Source organism: Pavona decussata, unplaced genomic scaffold, assembly GCF_977016875.1.
Source record: "Pavona decussata unplaced genomic scaffold, jaPavDecu1.1 SCAFFOLD_64, whole genome shotgun sequence".
In the NCBI taxonomy this organism is placed as follows: Eukaryota; Metazoa; Cnidaria; class Anthozoa; order Scleractinia; family Agariciidae; genus Pavona; species Pavona decussata.
In genome coordinates, this window is record NW_028145484.1 from 4453972 (window position 1) to 4481845 (window position 27874).

At 39.5% G+C, this 27874-nt stretch overlaps 1 protein-coding gene across 1 annotated transcript; it reads right to left on the bottom strand.

Moving 5' to 3' along the window:
- Positions 1-8: 8 nt before the first annotated feature.
- On the bottom strand, positions 9-27874 carry LOC146478603 (hemicentin-1-like). Its single transcript, XM_085111705.1, has 13 exons — positions 27806-27874; positions 24405-24644; positions 23107-23679; positions 21982-22515; positions 21055-21277; positions 12877-12923; positions 9485-9724; positions 8167-8739; positions 6836-7369; positions 5769-5996; positions 3779-4027; positions 1847-2365; positions 9-1150 (listed from the first exon to the last, which is right to left on the bottom strand). The coding sequence occupies exons 2-13, from the start codon at positions 24634-24636 to the stop codon at positions 9-11; spliced, it is 5094 nt and encodes a 1697-aa protein (XP_084967831.1). The 5' UTR covers positions 24637-24644; positions 27806-27874.

Consider the following 27874-nt stretch of genomic DNA (forward strand, 5'->3'; position numbering starts at 1 on the left):
TTCACCAGCTATGCCGAACCATAACATTTGAGCTTTTCTAATGTGTGATAACCTTCTTCGCCCGAGCCATTTAAATCTCCCAGTCTGATTTGCGTCACAGGCAGAGCAGACTTGTCTGTCAGCAGACCGCTGTCTGATCTCCAACCAATGCCATTGTTATGACAGTTACACTTGTAACCACCGGGACAAGAGTTTGTTACTCCGCATGCGCACATCTTGTGATAGCCTGTAGCTCCACCCCAGTAGTTCATCCGTGTTCCATCAAGTGACACCCACCAAGCGAAACTGTCCTCAATAAACGCTATGTCATTATTGCATTCAAACTTGATAAACTGTTCACAGTTCTGTGACACTCGAGTGAGAGCTGCTAGCTGAGCGGTGCTGACTCCAGTGTATCTGACGTCTTTACTGTAACATCCTGCAGAACCACATCCAGGAATGTTAGCAACATAAGTTCTACTCTCAGTGTCATGACTGATGACCGTCACGCCAACTCCACCTTTGTCACTCATGTCACAATACACACGGAAGGGAGTCACGCCTCCTTTGCCGTCAGGGTCAATCATATAATTACCAGACGAGCTTCCACTGTTGGCTGATTTTATGTTGCTGCAGGACACGAGTTTGAGTACTTCAACTACAGAAGTTGCCTTAATTGTTCGTCGATAATTTTTTGCCTCGCACGTGTAAGACCCAGCGTCACTTGTGGTCACTTTACTAAGAAGCAAAGTTTCGTTTGGATAAACAATATGATTTTGCGGAAGAGTTTTGCCGACTCTTTTCCAGACAGTCTCAATTGAGCCCTGTGCTTCACAATTCAGCATCAGATTGCTAAACTCTGATACAGCATCTTTCAAGGGAGGGGTGAGGGTAAATTTCAGCCCATCAATCACCGTCAGTAGTGCGACGGCGGAGTCCTGTCCAAGAAGATTCTTAGCTGAGCATACGTAAGCTCCGCCATCTGCTTTTGTTACACTGAGTATAGTCAAATTCCCTTCGCTCATTGCAGTGTTGTCTTTCGGCACGTGACTTAACGTTTTACGCCACGTGACCATTGGTGTTGGCCAACCCGTAGCTTTGCATAGCATGCTCACGTTTTCCCCTTCTTCAACGATGACAGAGGAAGGCTTTTGAGTAATTTTTGCGCCAACTACAAGTAGATATACAACAGCTATGATTAGTCACGCCGAAAAGAACACGGGACCGGAGTTGTCAACAACAATTTTGAATTTTTTTAATCCCAAACCAACCGATAAATTGGGGGAATATTTTCTCTTGTCAATCGTTCCGCCATAGTGGGTAGAGTCTGAAGCGTACAATTGAAAGTAATCTTCAAGTAAAATTTGAGTCAGCCGTTAACATTTAGCCTGACGTGTTTAACCACATGCCAAGTATTATAACTGGAAATTTAGCAATAATTAAATGCAGTTGCTGGTTGACCTTTTACAATGGAGTTTGATCATGAATTTTCAACCGTATGTGCGTGAGTCTATCATCTGGTTAGAGCAAACTCTTTTCCAGAGTCCCCTTTCTACTAATGAGCAGCAAGAAGAAGCCGGAAAGCTCAGTGAACGAGATTCAGCTTTAAAATTCGAAAACTGTCCGCTACTCAATTTCGTACTCTAACCCTGCTCTTATCTGAAGTTCACGTAGACCTTCAAAGGCATATCGCCATTAATGTGCTAATCAAAGACCAAAACAAAATTCCAAAATACCACCACGTATAGCTACAGAATTATGCAGGCTTCTATTTATATGCAAAATTCCAACATTCCATTCAGTACGAAGTTTTTACAAAACTAACTTCTTAACGTTTTTAAAGGATCCGACTAATTAACATATTCACCTTGGACGTTTAACGTGGCCGATGATTTCCTTTCTCCAAGGATATTTTTTGCAACGCATGTGTATATCCCGCCATCTTGTGACGTCACGTCTGTAATCATTAGGCCACCACTTGATTGTACAAATCGCTTGTCCGTGAGGAGACTGGAATTCTGTTTCAGCCACGTAACCTGAGGTTCTGGGTTTCCTTTAACCTCGCACTGGAACGAGGCTGCACCACTTTTGTTTACCACCATAGATACTGGAGGTGACACAATAGAAGGGGCTGAGATAGATTCACCAGGATTGCCCTTGGGTCCTTGAGGGCCCTGATCACCTTTAGGTCCGGGTGGACCATGTTTACCTGGGGGACCAGGCCTGCCTCGTCTTCCCCTGATTCTTTTCGGGCAGTGCACCGTGCAGCCCAGGCTGCTCAGAACAAGTTGAACTTCCTTCTTGATAGCTTCTCGAATGATGTTTTCACTGGTGTTTTTTTCCTTGTTGTCATTCCCCAAATAGCGTTTGTGACGAATCTGGATACCTGTCAGTGAAAAAAGCAGTTATTTATACATCAAGGCATGACTGGCTGGTTATTTAGCTTGGGCCTGAAACGCTTAAAGGAAATTAGAGTTAGTGAAGATGGTTGTTCTTACAAATAGCTATAATTAAAATGTATTAATCGAACCAGTAAAAACAATATGGCATTTTGTAATGTAAAAGTAAACACTGATATCTTTCGTTTTTTTTTTTGCATTGCTATGTTTTTAAAATTGACGCCGAAGAGCCTTTCAAATCCCAGTTACGACCTGGGTGTAGATAACAGCTCACAAGGAAGTAAATTTTTGGGCTCGCAAGCTGAGTGAGCTGAAGCAATGATGCTCAAGGACTTCCTTTGTAGCATTTAAGGAAACGTGAATTTGTGGGTACGAGCTAAGATCTTCCTTAAACCAACGAGTGTTCCTTGAGGTTTTCACAAAGCGAAATAAAACGCTGATCTAGCGGGATGGGTTGGTTTTTATAAAACAGAAAAAATGAACCAAATGTAAGAAAGACTTAGCTTGGGCCTGAAACGCTAAAAGGAAATTAGCACAAACTACTATACGGTTGATTGAACCAGTAAAAACAACGTTGTATTCGTTATATTAAAGTAAACATAGATGTCTCGCGATATTTTTGCATTGGTATGCTTTCTAAAATTTGATACTGGGGAGCTCTTATAATCCCAGTTATAGGGTATAGATAACAGTTCACAAGGATCGAAGTATATTTTGCTCGCAAGCAGCTGAAACAGTGATACTCAAGAACTTCCTTTGTAGCATTTAAGGAGACGTCAGTTGAATTTATGGGTACAAGCTAAGATCTTCTTTAAACCAAAGAGTGTTCCTTGAAGTTTTCTCGATAAGCGCAATGAAACGCTGATCTAGATGGCTGAACCGAATGTAAGAAAGAAATAAAGGAAGGCGAAAGGTATTTATACAGGGGTCCACTAAGCGCCACGCACGCGCAGTGAGAGCCGCTTATTTTAGTTTGTATTTTAGCAGTCAATGATGGTCTATACCGCGACTCATAAAAGAAATTATCTCAAGAGTCAAGTTTTTAATTGCATAAAGGCAATTTTTTAAATGGCAGTAGCGAGACACCAATCACAGAAACATTATCGGCAATCCCTCTGTAAGTGTGGCGTAATTTCATTTTTCTACTACGCTATTTATAAGGAGTTGAAAACCCAGTACTTCAGAAAAAAACACTCTAGAGTATTATCGGGTTTAGCCGAAGTCTTACACATGCGCATTAAGGTATTTTTGGACTTTTTGGCCATATCGTGTGAAGGAGACTGGAGATACTGAAACGTTCGTAAGAGAAACAGCCTGATCAGATGTCAGTGATTCTCCCGTCAATCCTCCCTTGAGTTAAAGCGAAATCTTGATCTTCTTAAATGCAACTGAATACTCACCATTTTCCGTGTCGCCGTGCAAGAAGCGCTTCAACAAAGAATCCGCAATAGTCTCGTCATGTACACTGTCTCGTGGCTCGACAGTTTCTTGTCTTTGTTGATTCAAGGCTTGAAGCATTTGTCGATGAGCGTGAAGTTCGATCTCGACGTGAATCAGTGCCACGAAACAAACAGCAACGGAGAAAAATATTGATGAAAACATCACCGTGTTGGAGACCGGGCGCGACCTTGATTTCTCCATAATACAATCTTAAGACTGTAAAAACCAGGGAAGGCTTCCAGTTGAGATCTTTACTGTTCGGTACAAGCTGTGTTCAGCTGTGTGTCAAGTGGACGTCTCTTGTTAGTCCAGCTTCTTGGTCCTCTTATCTAACCAGTTTTTCCGCTATTCAATAGTGGCATTTTCCAAATTAATCTCCGAGTAGGTCTTTTTCCCATTAGTCGCCTTATTTTTAGCCATACAGGAAGTCCATCAATTCCGGGAATAAAGACGCAGGACATGTCTACAATAAACTGTTTATGTGGAGTTTATTTTTCTTTTTCGCGACTTAATTTCTTAGTTTTCAAACCTAATAAATGGAACTAAAACGAAACAGCAAATTCAATTGAAGATATTCAACGAACGTTTTCAAGAATGGAACAACAACCTACTGGTCGATACTGGATGATACATGGCAAAACGCATGGGCGCATGAGTACCGTCTAAGCCCATTGGTAGAACAATGCACTTGTATCCCGGAGATAAGAGTTAGAATACCGTTCAGTCGTGCGTGATTATTTTTTCATGCTTTATTTTCGCTGTTGATTGATTGTGTACACAACTTTAGGTATTTCTTTCAATTAGTACTCTTGTCACCCTTAATAGAGTAATGTAATATAGATTTTTATTTAAACCAACAAACCGGCCAACTACGCATCTGTACGTAGAAATATACAGGCGGATTGTTGTATTCAGTTATGAGAGAGTATTGGGACTTGGGCACTAGTGTTTCCATGCATCTGGGCTTACGTAGAAATCTACAAAATTAGATTTGATTCATTCATTTAGGGCTGTTCTAGTACTCTAAGCCGATTGTTTTGCTGTACTGCTTGCCTTATCAAAAACATCTTGCATCTTGCCAATTAATTGATGATGTCACAAATGGTACAACTTGCATACCCCTAACTGAATACCCACAAAACACGTGACTAAATTTGAACCTGGTAGTTAAGTGGTAACACTCACTTAACTCATTTGGGTCTAAATATCGAACAGTTTAAATCCTAATGTCAAAACATCCATCCCAAGAATTTCCAAAATGTATAAACCTTTTTGTTTTGCCGCAACAGTTCCTCGTCAAAAACATCTTACATTGTAAAAATTGACGACGTCACAAATGGCACAACTTGCATACCCCTAATAAGCCTCTGCCTATCACATTAAAAAGTCTATTTACGAGATAAATAAATGTCTGGCCAAGTACTGACTTGCTCAGCGGAGGGTGAACACTTGTTTCCATATCTCAAACTGACCTTGGACATTTACTTAAATTTATTTTTGGTAAAACTTATTTCAAGCTTAATAGTAAAAGAAGGAAAACTTCAGAAAAGTGTTAGCCTCGAATCCGAGTCTTTTGTTTTATTTCTTCTATCCATAACCATTACACCAGGAATTTAATTTTTAGCGTATTTAAATAGTAATCCATCATAATAAATGAAAGGTAACCGTTTTCAAATCAGTGCTTAACCCTAAATACTGTAGATCGGTGCGAAACCCTTAAATGGTGTTTCTTGCCAGCTAGACTGGAGCTCAATTCTCTGATAAAAATATGGAGTTCTGTTCTCGCGTATGTCAATGCTATGACGATAAGGAATGCTTTATTGTGTAAACATCATAAGGTGTCCAAGGTCAGTTTGAGATATGGAACCGAGTGTCGAAATAATGACCAGCTACAGTTAGATCATGAGGAAAGAATTCTTTCATTTATATCTCTTTATCATGTGATTTATGATAGCCTGATAAACACGTGCGGTGGATAACTGAGATCAGCAGTATTAGTATATAGACTTCGTTTAGTGTGATCGAGGCACTCGTGGCAATACATTGCTCCTCCAGACCAGTACTCAATGGCATTACAATCCGCACAGAGGTCTTTGCATTCCTGTGAAGTAACGCCTATATTGATGAGTCGCCGATTCCTACCACCACACCATTGGGGTGAGTACTCCAACCACAGGGCTAGAAAAAGAAAGAAAACGTATTCAAAAAATTTGGCTGAAATAACTAAATATTATCACTAACTCACGCACGGAGTTTAGCTCGAATTGAAATGTCTTTAATCGCAGTTTAACGGCAATTTTATGGGTATATCAGCGACAAACCACTTTCATTGTACATTTTGTCCTAAAGTGTTGGTCTGATGAAACAACTGAAAATGTTTTGTATTCTTGCCTGTCTAGTGGGCGTTACCAGGGAGGGAATGGTGAGGATAATCACTCTGTGGGAATTGTACTGAAATTGAAATGGCGTAATTTCGAGAAAAAGACCCCCGCATAGTAGCCCTTAGGCTGCAATATGATTTTAAATTAAAACAAACAATCCATCCATCCGTAGTAACACCTGTCCGACAAAATAGTCTTACAATTCAGACATACGTGTCACTAGCTGATATAAACTGGTTTGACTGTATTAAAAACAAAAATAAAGTAAAAAAAACAAACAAACAAGCAAAAAACTACAACAACAACGACAAAACATAAAGAGATAAAAAGAGGGAAAGAAAAAGTAGTGACAATGAGGCATACAGCACTGTAATTGGTCAAAAGTGGATTGTATACGAGACTTGATCACAAACGATGCCATATTAAGGAAAAACCTGTTTGTAATAAGGGGACGGAAATTCCAACACAGTCCCCCACCCCCCTAATTTGAACGTTCTCTTCAAATTGCAATAAACTGCTCTTGTTTCTCTGACACACTGGTGAGTGATGACCCGACCACGTCATTATTACGACACCCCTTTTCCACCCTAGAGCACACCGAAGCAAGTTATGTCGCCTACAGTATCATACAATTACCTTCTTTCTTGAGCACTTCAAGAACAGTTGTTGCTTCAATGGAACGCTGTAAGTTTTTGGCAACGCATGTATAAGACCCGGCATCGTCTTGGGAAACATTCTTTAAATGCAAAGTTCCATTTGGATAAAGAACATGATTTAGAGGGAGGATTTTACCGGCTCTTTTCCAAACAATCTCTTTTGTACCCTGAGCTGTACAATTCAGCATCATGTTGTTATACTCTTTCGCAACAACTTTCAGGGGAGGGGTAATGATATATTCGAGTCTGTCAGTGACCATTACTATGGCGACGGCGGAGTCCTGTCCAAGGACATTCTTAGCTGAGCATGCGTACGTCCCGCTGTCTGCTTTGGTAACATTCCGTAAGCTGAGATTCCCATCGATTACTACAGCCCTTGCTTTTGGCACGTGACTAATTGCTTTTCGCCAAGTGATCTTTGGAGTTGGCTGACCAGTAGCTTTGCATTGCAGGCTCACGTTTTGTCCTTGTTCAACGGTGACAGGCGAAGGCTTTTGAATGATCACTGCGCCAACTGCAATTAAAATATTGACACCAAGTTAAACTGTCTCAAAGCAGGTATGTTATCAAGGAATGTCCCTCGTGCACGTCCGAGTTTTCACGCGCCCTCTTTGATCCAGCAGTCTGTAGGTTTGTCTCATATGAACTAAAAGTCAAACGGCCTTGTTCGCCACAACTGTTTTAGCTGCAGCTCAGCGTTCAGTGTATTCAACTGGAATGCGGAAGGTCACAGTTTCGACTGCGGGTAATTTTTGGACATAAATTTGCACTTTAGTCATCATAATAATCATCGTCGTCATCTTCAGCGTCATTAACATCATCATCGTCATCATCACCAATATCGTTATTGTTATTAATTGTTATCATTATCATCATCATCATCATCATCATTATCATTATCTTGAAAGGGAATGTAAAAGCTAGGTGACTTATTTAGACGTGAAAACTGCAAAGGACCGCGAACGATAATGCTGCTAGTTGACGTAGGATCTACAAGAGACCTAATCAGCCAAAAATAAACTGTAACACAAACTGCAAGGCTGATACTACGTACGTAGTATCAGCCTTGCAGTTTGTGTGACTTATTTGACTTATTTGTCGCATGCGCATACATTAGTCGTTGCATTTGGCCCACGCAAGCATCTCTTGCTTATCATTGCTCAAATTCATAGTTGACAACAGCTGTTGTGTGGGGGTGGAGAAGGGGGGAATGCGACAACTACTGATTGGCTACAACTAAATCTACCCGATGTTTCTTTTTGATGGACGATAGTACCTGTCTTAAAAAGTAGAATATGCACTTTTATTCACCTTGAACAGTTAATGTGGCCGATGATTTCACAACTCCAAAAATATTTTTTGCTACACAAGTGTACACTCCATCATCTTGTGACGTCACATTAGTAATGATCAGGCTACCACGTGACTGCACAACTCGTTTGTCTGCGAGGGCAGTGGAATTCTGTTTCATCCAAGTGACTTGAGGTTGTGGGTTTCCTTTAACGTGGCATTGAAACGAGGCTGTACCGGTTTCGTTCACCACCATGGACATCAGAGGTGACACAATAGAGGGGGCTGAGATAGATTCACCAGGATCGCCCTTGGGTCCTTGAGGGCCCTGATCACCTTTAGGTCCAGGAGGTCCCTGGTCTCCTTGAGGACCCTTTGTTCCCTGTGGTCCCTGACGCCCGGGCGGACCTTGCTCGCCTGGGTGACCAGGCCTACCTCGTCTTCCTCTGATACTTTTCGGGCAGTGCACCTCGCAGGTCAGGTTGCTCAGGGCCAGTTGAACTTCTTCCTTGATGTCGTCACGCCTGATGGTTTCATAAGCGTTGGTTTTCCTGTTTAAATTTTCAATATGGCGTTTTTGACGAATCTGAATTTCTGCAAGTAAAGAAAGGATTCACCATAAAATTCTGGTATTAGCCTCTCCAGTAAAAAAAAGAAAAAAACCCGCAAAAAGCCACCAAATCTCAGACGCCAGCATGCATCGGACAACTTGAAGCCCTCCCCATATATGTCCATGGACTGGTGGCTGTTTTAAGAAGTGGGATGTATTTGGTTTAGCGTTTTAATATATTTTTATTTCTCGTTGATAGAGCCATTTTGAAACACAAATTTCTTCCAACAGTAAGGACAGTAAGCCTTCCTGAAAATAAGCCAGCATAAAAAAAGTCCTTTGAGCAAATGTAGATTAGGGCTTATATTTTGGTCATTTAGTTTGATCCTTAAATGTGAATGGAATGCCGACGATTGGAGGCAGAAACATTATTAATCGTGATTTAAGATGATTTCCAAACCAGGGGTTTACAAAGCGGCCATTTTACCTCAGCCACCTCCCCAAGCTATTTAAGCAACATTTGAACCTTACTGGCTAGGAGCATTACTACGTATGGAAACTTTTGGGCAATGCGTGACACAGTGATGAATCCGTTTTTCCATTTGAATATTTCTTCTCAGTCGAATTTGTAATTCTTCATAAAAATTTCAAATAAACAAAAGTCACAACTGGCGGAACTAACACATAAACGAAATGAAAACATGACATTGATCTGTGAGAACCCCAGTATCCCCTTGAGTTCATGACGATCGCCAGCACTTTTTAAAATCGACTTCTAAAACTACTCACCTTTTTCTCCTTCACCATGTAGTATCTTCGACAAAGAATCCGTCGTCTCGTCATGCACAGTGTTTAGTGGCTCGACATTTTCTTGTCTTTGTTGATTCAAGGCTTGAAGCAGTTGTCGCTGAGCGTGAAGTTCGATCTCGACGTGAATCAGTGCCACGAAACAAATAGCAATGGAGAAAAATACTGAAAATATCACCGTGTTGGAGACCGGGCGCGACTTTGATTTCTCCATAATTAAACCTGTGAAAACCAGGGAGCAAATTAAAAATTATCAACCCTAGCTAACCCCCTCCCGAGTATAAGATCGAAAAGGAGAGTACAAGTATACATTACATTTAGTTGAACATTTAGTTACTCTCCATCGGAGGACTTCTTTTTCAAGTTTTGGGGTCTTGGGGGTCTTAGGGGTCTTTTGGGGTCTTCGTTTTCAAGACACCCGGTATTACTCCGATCAATTGCATTACTTTTAGCCCTCCAGAAATTCCTCAAATTCCGGAATCGAAAGACCCAGGTCAGGGGCCAGAAAAGTGTGTGTGGAAAGCCTAATAGAATTTGTCTGAGTTCGCCTTTTTACGACTTTTTTCGGAATGCATGATCTAACAAAAATGGACCAAATGATGTAAGAGAACAAATTTAGACTGAATCACACTGTCGATATTTTTTAAATCATGAATTTTCTTATTTTCGTTTCCAATAAATGTGGTAGTTTAAACGGGGTTATCAAACTTTGGATTGACTTTTTGTGTTGACAATAGGACACATTTTCGCTCCTTTTCAGTCTTTTTTATCGTTTAAGGTAAAGAGCGTTTATTGTTCGTAATACAAAGGTTGCAATTACGGAAGGGTAGCCTGATCATCGACCGCGAAATTCAAATATCTTCGTTAGCGACTGTAGTGTTACAATGCCTCCTTTGGGGTAGTGGGGTGTGAAATCATTTCTAGAGGCAGAAATAACCTGACGGGGAAGGACTGCGGAATTTGTGAAACGAAGAGTAGGTTCACTCGTGCCAATGTCTCAAGCCTGACTTCCAAGAGTTTTCGTTCAGGCATTTTTAAACATGCAAACTAACCGAGTGTTTGCAAAATTGTCAGCTCTAAAAATCAACACACAGTTTCTGGTCTGGAAAATTTTCTGAAATTTTAAAAGAAAATACCTCCGGACAGGTCAGCCGCTAAAAACCCGACGCACTATCATGCCTTCCGATCGGCGCTAGGACCTGTAGAGGTCTGGATATCACTACCACCACTATCATAGAAAACAGTAATAGTCGAACGACCCCAAAATAATTTGTCTCGATTGCGATCAACTAAACAAAACAAAGCCATTTAGCGTTTGTTCTGTCGCACTTTGTAATACTCATCGCACTTTGTAATACCTGTCGCACTTTGTAATAAAACTGTCACACTTTGTAATACCTGTCGCACTTTGTAATAAAACTTGTCACACTTTGTAATAAAATAGCTGTCGCACTTTGTAATAACAAGTTGTCGCACTTTGTAATATATGAAGCTGTCGCACTGTGTAATAACAAGTTGTCGCACTTTGTAATAAGCTTTCAAACTTCCTTTGAATAGGATATTTGGTAGAAAATAGATGACTTAACTAATCCCCCAAGGCACAAATACGTTCTTCCTTGATATTTTACTCTAGATACTTAACTGAGGGGACAAACGCGTTCTACTCCACGCTTCTCCCAATTGTTATTTTGGAGATCACATAGCTTGTTTAGCAACGATGGAGTGTAATAATCAGAGATCGTCAAGGGTTTCTCCACCAAAGGAGGAATGTGAATCATTCTTGATTCTATTTTGGGCTGATTATGCCCTTTCCCAGCTGGGCAGCGGAGATAGGAAGAACCAATACGATTTCAACCAAGTGGAGTCCATCTTTGAGATCATCTTTGTCGGGTTTCTTTGTTAGAAGGGTGGTTCACAGATCAAGGTATGCTTGCCTCTTGAACTGAGTACTGACCAGAACCTTCAAAAAGATCGAACATTAGTCGAAACCATTTTGTGAGATGTACAAATGCCTCCTGCCCTAGATCGATGAGGTCATTTTGAGGTGTGGGTCATGCATAGTAGTTAGACTAGCATGTCTTTAACCACTTGGTTGGGAGCAGAGGAAAACTTCTTGCCCGGGATTTGCAAGAGAACAACAAATCTCTCCCTCTGTCCTGAGCATCATCACAGGTTGCTTTCCAGTTTTTTCCTCTCTCAAACCCAACGGAGACAAGCCTCTTTTTATTTTCATCCGCAGGAGATGCCATTATATTTCAAATTCGAATCTTTATTCAAGATCTTAAGACCCCATCATAAATACCTTTTTTAACAACTGAATTAAGCTATGCCATTATATTTCAAATTCGAATCTTTATTCAAGATCTTATGACCCCATCATAAATATTTTTTTTAACAGCTGAATTAAGCTATCATTTACAAATTAAACATGCAATAGGGTCATTAGCACGGTAAATTAGACTAGTACCGAGTCAATAGAGGGCTTAACAAAACCGATTTTTAAAAGTCATTACTCGTGATAAGAAAGTCACGATACATCGTAGTCAAGACAAATAACAATTGCGAGAAGCGTGGAGGAGAACGCGTTTTTTCTCATCCCCTTAGTGTAGTGTGCAAAGTATAAATATAAAAGAAGGACGTTTTTGTACCCAGGGTGATTAGTTAATTCACTCATTTTCCATCGAACATCGTATTCAAAAGTAATTTAAAAGCTTATTACAAAGTGCGACAGCTTCATTTATTACAAAGTGCGACAACTTGTTATTACAAAGTGCGATAGCTATTTTATTACAAAGTGTGACAAGTGTTATTACAAAGTGCGACAGGTATTACAAAGTGTGACAATTTTATTACAAAGTGCGACAGGTATTACAAAGTGCGATGATTATTACAAAGTGCGACAGAACAGCGTTGTTCCTTAAATTGCTTTTAAATTTTGCGCCTTATGACGCTATTGTCTTTAATACTTTTCCATTTTGCAACCGTGCATTAATTCATGCAAACTTCAATTTAAATTCACTCACAAGTCGCTCAACATTAATTGTTACCAACACGAACACAAACGCAATACTTACAACTAAGGCTTGCTTTGTAAAGTTACAATTATAAAATATTAAATATACAGTGAAAAAAAGTTAATATCTCTAATGGATTCCAACTACCGCTGCTATCATAGAAAGTCGTAATAAATTAGTACAACCCTGCAATTATTACTGTCATGATTTCGATGAGAGAAACTGAAACTGAGTCATTTAGCCTTGTTCCTTGTAGCGCTTTCAAAGTTTGAGCCTTTTTCACGCCATTGTTCCGTTCGCTTTGAGCAATAAATCGTGCAAAACTTCTCATTTACTAGAACAAAGAGAATGTGTTTATACCTCGTTCTTTAACCGTGAAACCCCGTAGCCAGGTAGCTAGGTAGCCGCTTATTCACTTAGCCACGAAGCCACCTAATCAAAGAAGCAAATAACTTTACTGACATACATATAATTTGAAATATCATTTCATTCACCTGTTCAATTGACGAGTTCTCTAACCAAGCGCTTTCATCTCCTTGGCGATTTTTTTTTACGGCAAATGGATTTCAGAAACGACTGTTAGCAAATATTGAAATGGGAAGAAACGAACAACTTAAAGTCGCTATGTTCATTTAAGGAGGTTGTTTTCAATTTTGATTGTATTTAATTTAATAGTGTTTGAACGTTTTGACGGTGAATGAATATTTTTTTGTCAGTCGAATTCACCAGAGCGCTGGTTGTTAGCCACGTTGTGAAACTGAAATGAAAATTTCTTGATGCTAAACTAGTTTTTGACTACTTCCTTTTACCTCCCAGAAAATTAATTTTAGCGTGTTCAAGCATGCTGACAAAAATAAGGCACTAACGTTGAGCTCGGTGATCAGACAAACTCATATTATGCAATTGTTTCAATATACCGAACGAGTAAAAATTCGCCAACTTCTCAATGAATTAAACAACTTATATTACACAACGAAACCTAGCCCTTTGTAGAACGGCGGCGAAGTGGATGCCTCTGTATATATTACAGATCATAAAAAGCCGTAATAAATTAGTACAACCCCGCAATTATTACTGTCACGATTGCGACGAGAGAAACTGATCAGGAAATTGAGCCATTTAGCGTTGTTCCTCGTGGCACTTTCAATGTTTGAGCCATTTTCACGCCATTGTTCCGTTCGCTTTGAGCAATAAATCGTGTAAAACTTCTCATTTACGTTTCAACTTCAAGTCAGGCAAAACAGTACCACCATGATAAAATCACTGCTCCGAGGTTTCTATTTTGAAGCTCAAACCAACGTTTATGGTACCATCAAATCAAGAATAACAAGAAAAAAGGTCAGTAGGTCTTGTGCAGGTTAAAAGAAAACACCCTTAACGATCTTAAAAATTTTAACTATCTTCTACCGTGTTACAAACAACACCCAAGGCACAATACAATTAAACTGATTTCATTAATGCTTCAAAGTTTTTGGATACTTTTACACTCTTCAGAGATATACAAGTCACCTCATTAAGAAATTGAAACTGGGAAACGTTTGAGAAGTTTCCTTTCATTGACCATTCTTATGTTCATCTAAAAAGTGAGTGATAGTCAGTCAAACCCAATCGTATAGCAAAAAACATAACATATACCTAAATCCTTCCATTTACCGAAACTAGCGCACAACTTTCGTTTTCAGGACAGATATTTTTTCCTAAAGTTCGACTTGGACACGCGGAACTGCTCGTTTAAGCAAACATGAAACGCGGCAGACATGAAAACCTTGAAAGAAACTAGGCTTTCCGGGAAATACCTCTAAGACAGCGGCTACGGGATACTTCTAAATTCGATGATATACTTGTAAAACAACTGGGGTACGCATACCTCGTTCTTAAAGCGTGATGCCGAGCCTCGCGCCTAAAACTCGTAACTTGCGTGTGGCAAAGAACCAAGAGAATATGTTTATACTTCTTTCTTTAACCGTGAAACCCCATAGCCAGGTAGCTAGGTAGCCGCTTATTCACTTAGCCACGAAGCCACCTAATCAAAGAAGCGAATAACTTTACTGACATACATATAATTTAAATATCATTTTATTAACCTGTTCAATTAACGAGTTCGCTCACAGAGCGCTTTCATCTCCTTGGCGATTTTTTTTTACGGCAAATAGATTTCAGAAACAACTGTTAACAAATATTTAAATGGGAAGAAACGAACTTAAAGTTGGTGTGTTCATTTAAGGAGGTTGTTTTCAATTTTGATCGTATTTAATTTAATAGTGTTTGAACTTTTTGACAGTCAATGAATCATTTTTTGTCAGTCGAATTCACCAAAACGCTGGTTGTTAGCCACGTTGTGAAACTGAAATGAAAATTTCTTGATGCTAAACTAGTTTTTGACTACTTCCTTTTACCTCCCAGCAAATTAATTTTAGCGTGTTCAAGCATGCTGACAAAAATAAGGCACTAACGTTGAGCTCGGTGATCAGACAAACACAGATTACGCGATTGTTTCAGTTTACCGAACGAGTAAAAATTCGCCAACTTCTCAATGAATGAAACAACTTATATTACAGAACGAAACCTCGCCGTTGTACATGCACATGACGGCGGCGAAGTGAATGCCTCTGTATATATTACAGATCATAAAAAGCCGTAATAAATTAGTACAACGCCGCAATTATTACTGTCACGATTGCGATGAAACTGATCAGGAAATTGAGCCAATTTAGCGTTGTTCCTCGTAGCGCTTTCAATGTTTGTGCCATTTTCACGCCATTGTTCCGTTCACTTTGAGCAATAAATCGTGTAAAACTACTCTTTTTACGTTTCAACTTCAAGTCAGGCAAAACAGTACCACCATGATAAAATCACCGCTCCGAGGTTTCTATTTTGAAGCTCAAACCAACGTTTAGGGTACTATCAAATCAAGAATAACAAGAGAAAAGGTCATTAGGTCTTGTTTGGGTTAAAAGGAAAACACCCTTACCGATCCCAAAAATTTTAACCCTCTTCTACCGTGTTACAAACAACACCCAAGGCACAATCTAATTAAACTGATTTCATTAAATCTTCAAAGTTTTGGGATTACTTTTACACTCTTCAGAGATATAAAAGTCGCCTCGTTAAGAAATTGACACTGGGAAACGTTTGAGAAATTTCCTTTCGTTGACCATTCTTATGTTCATCTAAAAAGTGAGTGATAGTCAGTCAAACCCAATCCTATAGCAAAAAAGATAACATATACCTAAATCCTTCCATTTACCGAAACTAACGCACAACTTTCCTTTTTATAAAAACAGATATTTTTTCCAAAAGTTCGACTTGGACACGCAGAACGGCTCGTTTAAGCAAACATGAAACGCGGCAGACATGAAAACCTTGAAAGAAACTAGGCTTTCCGGGAAATGCCTCTAAGACAGTGGCAACGGGATACTTCTAAATTCAATAATATACACCTTTTGCTGTTCATTACGAGAAAATACGCATCCATTTGCGTAAAATGGCGACCAATTGCGCGAAGACACATTCATTAGCGCCAAACAACGAACATTTGCGCTTAACTCAGATTCAATAACGATTTTTGCATTTTTATCAACATTCAAAAACACTTTTGGGCATTCTTATGCGTCATTCGACATACAAAAGAGAAAAATATACTTTCATTTGCGCCAATATTCAAGTCATTAACACCATCTTGAAAGTCAATAGAGGTAATAGACAAACATTAACGTGTATAAACCATTTATTAACATTTTTATCACACTGTTTGAAATTCAATAGCATTCCTGGACGGCATTAGTGTAGATAAGACAAATATTAATGCGCTTGTACAAACAATTGAGCGTTCTTTAGATTCAATATACAAAAATCGATTTTCAATTGAACAATACCTAATTTACAAGACTTTTGCATTGACAGTGGGATGTACACGAAATTTTCTGATGCTTTTATCCCATTCTGCACTTGACAAAGGTTACGTAACCTGTTTGTACAATTGTTTGTACAAGCGCATTAATATTTGTCTTATCTACACTAATGCCGTCCAGGAATGCTATTGAATTTCAAACAGTGTGATAAAAATGTTAATAAATGGTTTATACACGTTAATGTTTGTCTATTACCTCTATTGAATTTCAAGATGGTGTTAATGACTTGAATATTGGCGCAAATGAAAGTATATTTTTCTCTTTTGTATGTCGAATGACGCATAAGAATGCCCAAAAGTGTTTTTGAATGTTGATAAAAATGCAAAAATCGTTATTGAATCTGAGTTAAGCGCAAATGTTCGTTGTTTGGCGCTAATGAATGTGTCTTCGCGCAATTGGTCGCCATTTTACGCAAATGGATGCGTATTTTCTCGTAATGAACAGCAAAAGGTGTACTTCTAAAACAATGCTACGCATACCTCGTTCTTTAAGCGCGATGCCTCGCCTCGCCTATAACTCGTAACTTGCGTGTGGCAAACAACAATGAGAATGTGTTTATATCTCTTTCTTTAACCATAAAACCCCGTAGCCAGGTAGCTAGGTAGCCGCTTATTCATTTAGCTACGTAGCCACCTAATCAAAGAAGCGAATAACTTAACTGACATACATGTAATTTAAATATCATTTTATTCACTTGTTCAATTGACGAGTTCGCTCACAGAGCACTTTCATCTCCTTGGCGATTTTTTTTTCACGGCAAATAGATTTCAAAAGCGACTGTTAGCAAATATTTAAATGGGAAGAAACGAACTTAAAGTCGGTCTGTTCATTTAAGGGGGTTGTTTTCAATTTTAATCGTATTTAATTTAATAGTGTTTGAACTTTTTGACAGTCAATGAATATTTTTAGCTGAGTAGAATTCACCAGAGCGTTGGTTGTTAGCCACGTCGTGAAACTGAAATGAAAATTGCTTGATGCTAAAGTAATTTTTGTTTCTTCAGCAGGCACAGAAAACTCAGAAAAGTGTAAAAGGCGAACGGCGGGCGGTAATTTATTTGCTATTAGTCCATTAATCTTAACGTAGTAATATTACAGTTTTACCGTTTTTTTTAGGCTGTAACAACTGCTATTATTTCTAGGGCTAGGAGCATTTTTACTGTCTGTTGAAGTGTTCTCTTTAAGGTTATCGAACCAAAGTTGTGAGAGCTTAGAAGAGCTGCTTTACCAGCTACACCAAACCATAACATTTGAGCTTTCCTAATGTATGATAACCTTCTTCGTCTGAGTCATTTAAATCTGCCAGTCTGATTTGCGTCACTGGCAGAGAAGACTTGTCCGTCAGCAGACCGCTGTCTGATCTCCAACCACCGCGACTGTTATAACAGTTACACTTATTACCATTGGAACAAGAGTTTGTTACTCCGCATGCGCACATATTACTAGATCCAGCAGCACCTCCCCAGTAGTTCATTTTTCTTCCGTCACGTGACACCCACCAAGCAACCGCCTCTTCAACACGAATGTGGATACCTATGAGGAAAGCATTTATTTATATCAAAGCATGACAGGCTGGTCTGTAAGCGTCGGCCTTAAACGCCAATGAAATCAGTGAAGATGGTTGTTCTTAGCGCTATAATTGACATTGTGTCAAATGAACCAGTAAAAACTATGTGGTATTTTGTTACGTAATTTTTGAATTGCTATGCTTTCTAAATTGAGGCTGAGAAGCCCTTAAAATCCAATAGTTTACAAGGAAATATATTTGCTTCTCAAGCAACTGGAACGATGATAATCAAGAACTTCCTTTACAGTATTCAAGGAAACGTTTGACTTTGTAGTTGCAAACTAACATCTTCAATAAACCAAACAGTCAGTGTTCCTTGAGATTTCACATTTTCACAAACGGAAGTCTAGCGGGATGATTTTTTTTATAAAAGATATAAATGAAAATGAAAGGTATTTATTATGGAGGGGTCAAATAACCGCAATGCACGTGAGAGGGGCTTAGTTTTGTTTGTATTGTTAGCAATCAGTGATAGGATAAACCCATGAAAGACATTATTTGCTGTCAAGAGTCAAGTTTTTAATTGCAAAGGCAGTTACGATATTAAATGGCAGTAGCGAGACACCGATTACAGAAACATTATCGGTAATCGCTCAGTGTGGCGTTATTTCATTTGTATACACTATTTATCAGGAGTGGAAAACCCAGTACTTCAGAAAAAAACTGTTGAATATTATCAGGTTCAGCCGGAGTCTTACACTTGCGCATTAAGGTATTTTTGGACTGTTTCTCCATATCGTGTGAAGGAGACTGAAACGTTCGTAATAGAAACAACCTGATCAGATGTCAGTGATTCTCTCTTCAATCCTCCCTTGAGTTGATCTTCTAAACTGCAACTGAATACTCACCATTTTCCGAGTCGCCGTGCAAGAAGCGCTTCAACAAAGAATCCGCAATCGTCTCGTCGTGTACAGTGTTTCGTGGCTCGACATTTTCTTGTCTTTGTTGGTTCAAGGCTTGAAGCATTTGTCGATGAGCGTGAAGTTCGATCTCGACGTGAATCAGTGCCACGAAACAAACAGCAACGGAGAAAAATATTGATGAAAACATCACTGTGTTGGAGATGGGTCGCGACTTTGATTTCTCCATAATACAATTTTAAGACTATCAAAACCAGGGAAGGCTTCCAGTTGAGATCTTCCCTGTTCGGTAGAAGCTGGATTGAGTTGTGTGTCCAGTGGACGTCTCTTGTCAGTCCAGCTTGGTCCTCCTATCTGACGTTTCCTCCACTATTCAATAGTGGCATTTTTCCAAATCTCAGAGGAGGTATTTTCCCCATTAGTCGCCATACAGGAATTCCATCGATTCCGGGAATAAAGACGCCGGTCATGTCTACAGTAAACTGTATATGTCCGAGTTTATTTTTTTGTTCGCGACTTAATTTCTTAGTTTTTAAACCTAATAAATGGAACGAAAACGAAAGAGAATAAATTTAATTGGAGGCACATCCAACGAACGTTTTCAAGAATGGAACAACAACCTTCTGAATGATACATGGCAATACGCATGCGCGCATGATTACCGTCTAAGCCCGATTGGTAGAACAATGCACTTGTATCCCGGAGTTAAGGGTTAGAATACCGTTCAGTCGTGCGTCATTATTTTTTCATGCTTTATTTTCGCTGCTGATTAATTGTGTACACAACTTTAGGTATTTCTTTCAATAAGTCCCCTTGTTAGCCTCAATAGAGTATTGTAATATAGATTTTTATTTAAACCAACAAACCGGCCAACTACGCATCTGTACGTAGAAATATACAGGCGGATTGTTGTTGTATTCAGTTATGGGAGAGTATTGAGACTTGGGCACTAGTGTTTCCATGCATCTGGGCTTACTTAGAAAAAGAAGTGGAGAATTAGATTTGATTCATTCATTTAGGACTGTTCTAGTACTCTAAGCTGATTGTTTTGCTGTACTGCCGGCTTATCAAAAACATCTTGCATCTTGACAATTAATTGATGATGTCACAAATGGTACAACTTGCATACAAAATATTGACGGCAGACTGATCCCAACGGCGGAGGTGACGAGCTTGATAGAATAAACAACAAGCTCGTCACCTCTGCCGTTGGGATCAGTCTGTCGTCAATACTTTGTATTTGAAATAATTTGCTGATCCAGGTCTACAAGTGATCCGGCACCACTCATCGGTTTGTCGCTGTGGAATTGCAGATTTTATTGTATCAACTTGTATACCCCTAACTGAATACCCACAAATCACATGAATAAATCTGAACCGCTTAACTCATTTGGGTCTAAAATATCGAATAGTTTAAAACCTAATGCCAAAACATGCGTACCAAGAATTTCCAAAATGTATAAACCCTTTTGTTTTGCTGCACCAGTTGCTCGTCAAAAACATCTTGCAATGGAAAAATTGACAACGTCACAAATGGCACAACTTGCATACCCCTAATAAGCCTTTGCCTATCACATTAAAAAGTCTATTCACGAGATTAATAAATGTCTGGCCAAGTAATAACGTGCTCAGAGAAGGGTGAACACTTGTTTCCATATGTATATCTCAAACTGACCCCTTGGACATTTACTTAAAATTACTTTTAGTAGACCTTTAAGAAGGAAAACTTCAGAAAAGTGCTAGCATCAAATCCGAGTCTTTTGTTTCATTTCTTCTATCCATACCCATTACACCAATGGGACTGGCTGCCGAGGAAATTTATTTTTAACGTATTTAAATAGTAAACCCATCGTAATAAATGAAAGGTAACCGTTTTCAAATCAGTGCTTAACCCTAAATACTGTAGATCGGTGCGAAACCCTAAAATGGTGTTTCTTGCCAACTAGACTGGAACTCATTTCTCTGCTAAAAATATGGAATTCTGTTCTCGTTTATGTCAGTGCTATGACGATAAGGAATACTTCATTGTGTAAACATCATAAGGTGTCCAAGGTCAGTTTGAGATATGGAAACGAGTGTTCCATCAAAAATGGTATTATTAACCATCATTTGCTGGGTCCTTAATCACGTGAAAAAATGGCCAGCTACTATTAGATCATGATGAGCTATACTGAGAAAATTCTTTCATTTGTATCTTCATTGCCTGATAAACACGTGCGGTGGATAATTGAAATCATGAGTAGCAGTGTATGGCCTCCGTTTCGTGTGATCCAGGCACTCGAAGCACTCCAAAAATCCTCCAGACCAGTACTCAATGGCAGCACAATCCGCACAGAGGTCTTTGCATTCCTGTAAAGTAATTCTTGATTCAATGGGTCGCCGATTGCCAAGACCACACCATTGGGGTGAGTACTCCAGCCACAGTGCTATAAAAAGAAAGCAAACGTATTCAAAACATTTGGCTGTAATAACGAAATATTATCACTAACTCACGCACGGAGTTTTGCTCGTTCGGTATTGAAATGCCTTTAGTGTCAGTTTAACGGTAATTTTATGGGTATATCAGTGAGAAACCACTTTCATTGTCCATTTTGTCCAAAAGTGTCGGTCTGATGAAACAAGTGAAAATGTTTTGTACTCTTGCCTGTCTAGTGGGCGTTGTCAGGGAGGGAAGGGTGAGGATATTCACTCTGTAGAAACTGACTGAAATTGTAATGGCGTAATTTCCAGAAACAGACTCCCGCATCCTAGTAACACTTGTCCAACAAAACAGGACAACCTAGTCTTACAATTCAGACATACTTCAGACATACTTTTTACAAATAAGCTGGTATGACTGTAACAAAAATAAAGTAAAACAAACCCAAACAAACAAACAAACAACAACAAAAAAAAAAACAAAAAACAAAAACAAAAGAGATAAAACGAGTAATGAGTGGAGTGAAATCCCAACACAGTTTCCCCCCCCCCCCCCTTAATTTGACGTTCTCTTCAAATAGCAAAAAACCGCTCTTGGTTTCTCTGACATGACGCACTGGTGAGTGATAACCACCACGCCATATCACGCCGTCCCTTTACACTCGAGAACACACCGTAGCAAGTCATGTCGCCTACAGTATCACACAATTACCTTTTTTCTTGAGCACTTCAAGAACAGTTGTTGCTTCAATGGAACGTTGAAAGTTTTTCGCAACGCATATATAAGGCCCGGAATCGTTTTGCGAAACATTCTTTAAATGCAAAGTTCCATTTGGATAAAGAACATGATTTCGAGGGAGGATTTTACCGGCTCTTGTCCAAACAATCTCTTCTGCACCCTGAGCTGTACAATTCAGCATCATGTTGTTATACTCTTCCGCAACAACTTTCAGGGGAGGGGTAATGATATATTTGAGCCTGTCAGTGACCGTCACTATGGCGACGGCGGAGTCCTGTCCAAGAAGATTCTTAGCTGAGCATGCGTACGTCCCGCTGTCTACTTTGGTTACATTCCATAAGCTGAGATTCCCATCGATTACTGCAGCCCTTGCTTTTGGCACGTCACTTAATGCTTTTCGCCACGTGATCTTTGGAGTTGGCTGACCAGTAGCTTTGCACTGCAGGCTCACGTTTTGACCTTGTTCAACGGTGACAGGCGAAGGCTTTTGAATGATCACTGCGACAACTGCAATTAAAATATTGACACCAAGTTAAACTGTCTCAAACCAGGAGCGGACAGGTCTGTTACCCAGGAATGTCCCTCGCGCTCGTGCGAGTTTTCACGCGCCCTCTTTGATCTAGCAGTTTTAGGTTTGTCTCATATGAACTAAAAGCCAAATGGCCTTGTTCGCCACAAATGTTTTAGCTGCAGCTCAGCGCCCAGTGTATTCAACTGGAATGCGGAAGGTCACGGTTTCGACTGGTAATTTTTGGACATAAATTTGCACTTTAGTCATCATAATAATCATCGTCGTCATCGTCAGCGTCATTATCATCATCATCATCATCATCATCATCATTATCATTATCTCAAAAGGGAATGTAAAGGCTAGGTGACCTATTTGTAGCATACGCATACATTAGTTGTTGCATCTGCCCCACGCAAGCACCTGTTGCTTATCATTGCTCAAAATCATAGTTGACAACAGCTGTTCTGCGGGGGTGGGGAGGGAGGAATGCGACAACTACTGATTGGCTACAACTAAATCTACCCGATGTTTCTTTCTGATGGACGATAGTACCTGTCTTAAAAAGTAGAATATGCACTTTTATTCACCTTGAACAGTTAACGTGGCCGATGATGTCACAACTCCAAAAATATTTTTTGCTACACAAGTGTACACTCCATCATCTTGTGACGTCACATTAGTAATGATCAGGCTACCACGTGACTGCACAACTCGTTTGTCTGCGAGGACAGTGGAATTCTGTTTCATCCAAGTGACTTGAGGTTCTGGGTTTCCTTTAACGTGGCATTGAAACGAGGCTGTACCGGTTTCGTTCACCACCATGAACATCGGAGGTGACACAATAGAGGGGGCTGAGATAGATTCACCAGGATCGCCCTTGGGTCCTTGAGGGCCCTGATCACCTTTAGGTCCAGGAAGTCCCTGGTTTCCTTGAGAACCCTTTGGTCCCTGTGGTCCCTGAGGCCCGGGCGGACCTTGCTCGCCTGGGGGACCAGGCCTACCTCGTCTTCCCCTGATACTTTTCGGGCAGTGCACCTCGCAGGTCAGGTTGCTCAGGGCCAGTTGAACTTCTTCCTTGATGTCGTCACGCCTGATGGTTTCATAAGCGTTGGTTTTCCTGTTTAAATTTTTAATATGGCGTTTTTGACGAATCTGAATTTCTGCAAGTAAAGAAAGGATTCACCATAAAATTCTGGTATTAGCCTCTCCAGTAAAAAAAAAAAAAAAAACCGCAAAAAGCCACCAAATCTCAGACGCCAGCATGCATCGGACAACTTGAAGCCCTCCACATATATGTCCATGGACTGGTGGCTGTTTTAAGAAGTGGAATGTATTTGGTTTAGCGTTTTAATATATTTTTATTTCTCGTTGATAAAGCCATTTTGAAACACAAATTTCTTCCAACAGTAAGGACAGTAAGCCTTCCTGAAAATAAGCCGGCATAAAAAAGTCCTTTGAGCAAATGTAGATTAGGGCTTATATTTTGGTCATTTAGTTTGATCCTTAAATGTGAATGGAATGCCGACGATTGGAGGCAGAAACATTATTAATCGTGATTTAAGATGATTTCCAAACCAGGGGTTTACAAAGCGGCCGTTTTACCTCAGCCACCTCCCCAAGCTATTTAAGCAACATTTGAACCTTACGTATGAAAACTTTTGGGCAATGCGTGACACAGTGATGAATCGGTTTTACCATTTGAATATTTCTTCTCAGTCGAATTTGGAATTCTTCATAAAAATTTCAAATAAACAAAAGTCACAACTGGCGGAACTAACACATAAACGAAATGAAAACATGACATTGATCTGTGAGAACCCTAATATCCTCTTGAGTTCATGACGATCGCGAGCACTTTTTAAAATCGACTTCTAAAACTACTCACCTTTTTCTCCGTCACCATGTAGTATCTTCGACAAAGAATCCGTCGTCTCGTCATGTACAGTGTTTCGTGGCTTACGATTTTCTGGTCTTTGTAGAGTCAAGGCTTGAAGCATTTGCCGCTGAGCGTGAAGTTCGATCTCGACGTGAATCAGTGGCACGAAACAAACAGCAACGGAGAAAAATACTGAAAACATCACCGTGTTGGAGACCGGTCGCGACTTTGATTTCTCCATAATTAAACCTGTGAAAACCAGGGAGCAAATTAATAATTATCAACCCTAACCCCCTCCCGAGTATAGGATCGAAAAGGAGAGTGCAAGTATACCTTACATTTAGTTGAACATTTAGTTACTCTCCATCGGGGGACTTCTTTTTCAATGCATGTTTTGGGGTCTTAAGGGTTTCTGGGGGTCTTCGTTTTCAAGACACCCGGTATTACTCCGATCAATTGCATTACTTTTAGCCCTTCAGAAATTCCTCAAATTCCGGAATCGAAAGACCCAGGTCAGGGGCCAGAAAAGTGTGTGTGAAAAGCCTAATAGAATTTGTCTGAGTTCGCCTTTTTACGACTCTTTTCGGAATGCATGATCTAACAAAAATGGACCAAATGATGTAAGAGAACAATTTTAGACTGAATCACACTGTCGATATTTTTTAAATCATGAATTTTCTTATTTTCGTTTCCAATAGATGTGGCAGTTTAAACAGGGTTATCAAACTTTGGGTTGACAATAGGACACATTTTCGCTCCTTTTATGGTCTTTTTTATTGTTTAAGGTAAAGAGCGTTTATTGTTCGTAAAACAAAGGTTGCAATTACGGAAGGGTAGCCTGATCACCGATCGCGAAATTCAATTATCTTTGTCAGCGACTGTAGTGTTACAATGCCTCCTTTGGGGTAGTGGGGTGTGAAATCATTTCTAGAGGCAGAAATAACCTAACGAGAGAGGACTGAGGAATTTGTGAAACGAAGAGTAGGTTCACTCGTGCTAATGTCTCAAGCCTGACCTCCAAGAGTTTTCGTTCAGACATTTTAAAACATGTAAACTTACCGGGTGTTTGCAAAATTGTCAGCTCTAAAAATCAACACACAGTTTCTGGTCTGGAAAATTTTCAGAAATTTTAAAGAAAACACCTCCGGACAGATCAGCCGCTAAAATCCCGACGCACTATCATGCCTTCCGATCCGCGCTAGGACCTGTAGAGGTCTGAACATTCACTACCACCACTATCATAGAAATCAGTTATGTAGTAGTCGAACGAGGCCAAAACAATTTGTCTCGATTGCGATGAACTAAACAAAACAGAGCCATTTAGCGTTGGTCCTTGAATTGCTTTTAAATTTTGCGCCTTATAACGCTATCGTCTTTTATACTTTTCCATTTTGCAACCGTGCATTAATTCATGCAAACTTACATACATAATCTTTAATTAAACACGATGATAATTAAAGCTGTTAGCTTGTGGGGTCGTGGGTTTACTTCTAAACTAACCTAATCTACTTTACGTTAGAATATGTCAGGTATGATAATAGTTAATAAATTTAATTTAAAGTTTAAATTCACTCACGAGTCGCTCGACATTAATTGTTACCGACACGAACGCATACGCAATACTTACAACTAAGGCTTGTTTTGTAAAGTTACAATTATAGAATGTTGAATATAACAGTGAAAAAAAGTTAATATCTGTAATGGATTCTCACTACCGCCACTATCATAGAAAGTCGTAATAAATTAGTACAACCCTGCAATTATTACTGTCATGATTTCGATGAGAGAAACTGAAACTGTGCCATTTAGCCTTGTTCCTCGTAGCGCTTTCAAAGTTTGCGCCTTTTTCACGCCATTGTTCCGTTTGCTTTGAGCAATAAATCGTGCAAAACTTCTCATTTACTAGAACAAAGAGAATGTGTTTATACCTCGTTCTTTAACCGTGAAACCCCGTAGCCAGGTAGCTAGGTAGCCGCTTATTCACTTAGCCACGAAGCCACCTAATCAAAGAAGCGAATAACTTTACTGACATACATATAATTTGAAATATCATTTCATTCACCTGTTCAATTGACGAGTTCTCTAACCGAGCGCTTTCATCTCCTTGCGATTTTTTTTACGGCAAATGGATTTCAGAAACAACTGTTAACAAATATTTAAATGGGAAGAAACGAACTTAAAGTTGATGTGTTCATTTAAGGAGGTTGTTTTCAATTTTGATCGTATTTAATTTAATAGTGTTTGAACTTTTTGACAGTCAATGAATCATTTTTTGGCAGTCGAATTCACCAGAACGCTAGTTGTTAGCCACGTTGTGAAACTGAAATGAAAATTTCTTGATGCTAAACTAGTTTTTGACTACTTCCTTTTACCTCCCAGCAAATTAATTTTAGCGTGTTCAAGCACGCTGACAAAAATAAGGCACTAACGTTGAGCTCGGCGATCAGACAAACACAGATTACGCGATTGTTTCAGTTTAACGAACGAGTAAAAATTCGCCAACTTTGCAACTTGTAAATTAGTACACAACTTAAACATTACAGAACGAAACCTCGCCGTTGTACAACGGCAAAGTGAATGCCTCTGTATATATTACAGATCATAAAAAGCCGTAATAAATTAGTACAACCCCGCAATTATTACTGTCACGGTTGTGATCAATCTGAGCCATTTAGCGTTGTTCCTCGTAGCGCTTTCAAAGTTTGCGCCATTTTCACGCCATTGTTCCGTTCACTTTGAGCAATAAATCGTGTAATACTTCTCAACTTCAAGTCAGGCAAAACAGTACCACCATGATAAACTGATCACTGCTCCGAGGTTTCTATTTTGAAGCTAAAACCAACTTTTTAGGGTATTATCAAATCAAGAATAACAAGAAAAAAGGTCAGTAGGTCTTGTGTAGGTTAACAGTTAAACATCCTTGACGATCCTAAAAATTTTAACTATCTTCTACCGTGTTACAAACGACACCCAAGGCAAAATGAAATTGAACTGATTTCATTAATGCCTCAAAGTTTTTGGATACTTTTACACTCTTCAGAGATACAAAAGTCGCCTCGTTAAGAAATTGAAACTGGGAAACGTTTGAGAAGTTTCCTTTCATTGACCATTCTTATGTTCATCTAAAATGTGAGTGATAGTCAGTCAAACCCAATTTTATAGCAAAAACGTTAACATAGACCTTAATCCTTCAATTTACCGAAACTAACGCACAAGTTTCCCTTTCAGGACAGATATTCTTTCCAAAAGTTCGACTTGGACACGCGGAACTGCTCGTTTAAGCAAACATGAAACGCGGCAGACATGAAAACCTTCAAAGAAACTAGGCTTTCCGGGAAATAACTCTAAAACAGTGGCAACGGGATACTTCTAAATTCAATAATATACTTCTAAAACAATGCTACGCATACCTCGTTCTTTAAGCGTGATGCCTCGCCTCGCCTATAACTCGTAACTTGCGTGTGGCAAACAACAAAGAG

Coding starts and splice junctions, on each gene's coding strand:
- LOC146478603 (XM_085111705.1), bottom strand. CDS start 24,636: ATGGAGAAATCAAAGTCGCGACCGGTCTCCAACACGGTGATGTTTTCA. Junction 2,366..3,778: donor GCACGGCGACACGGAAAATG/GTGAGTATTCAG, acceptor TTTCACTGACAG/GTATCCAGATTCGTCACAAA. Junction 1,151..1,846: donor GGCCACGTTAAACGTCCAAG/GTGAATATGTTA, acceptor ATCTACTTGTAG/TTGGCGCAAAAATTACTCAA.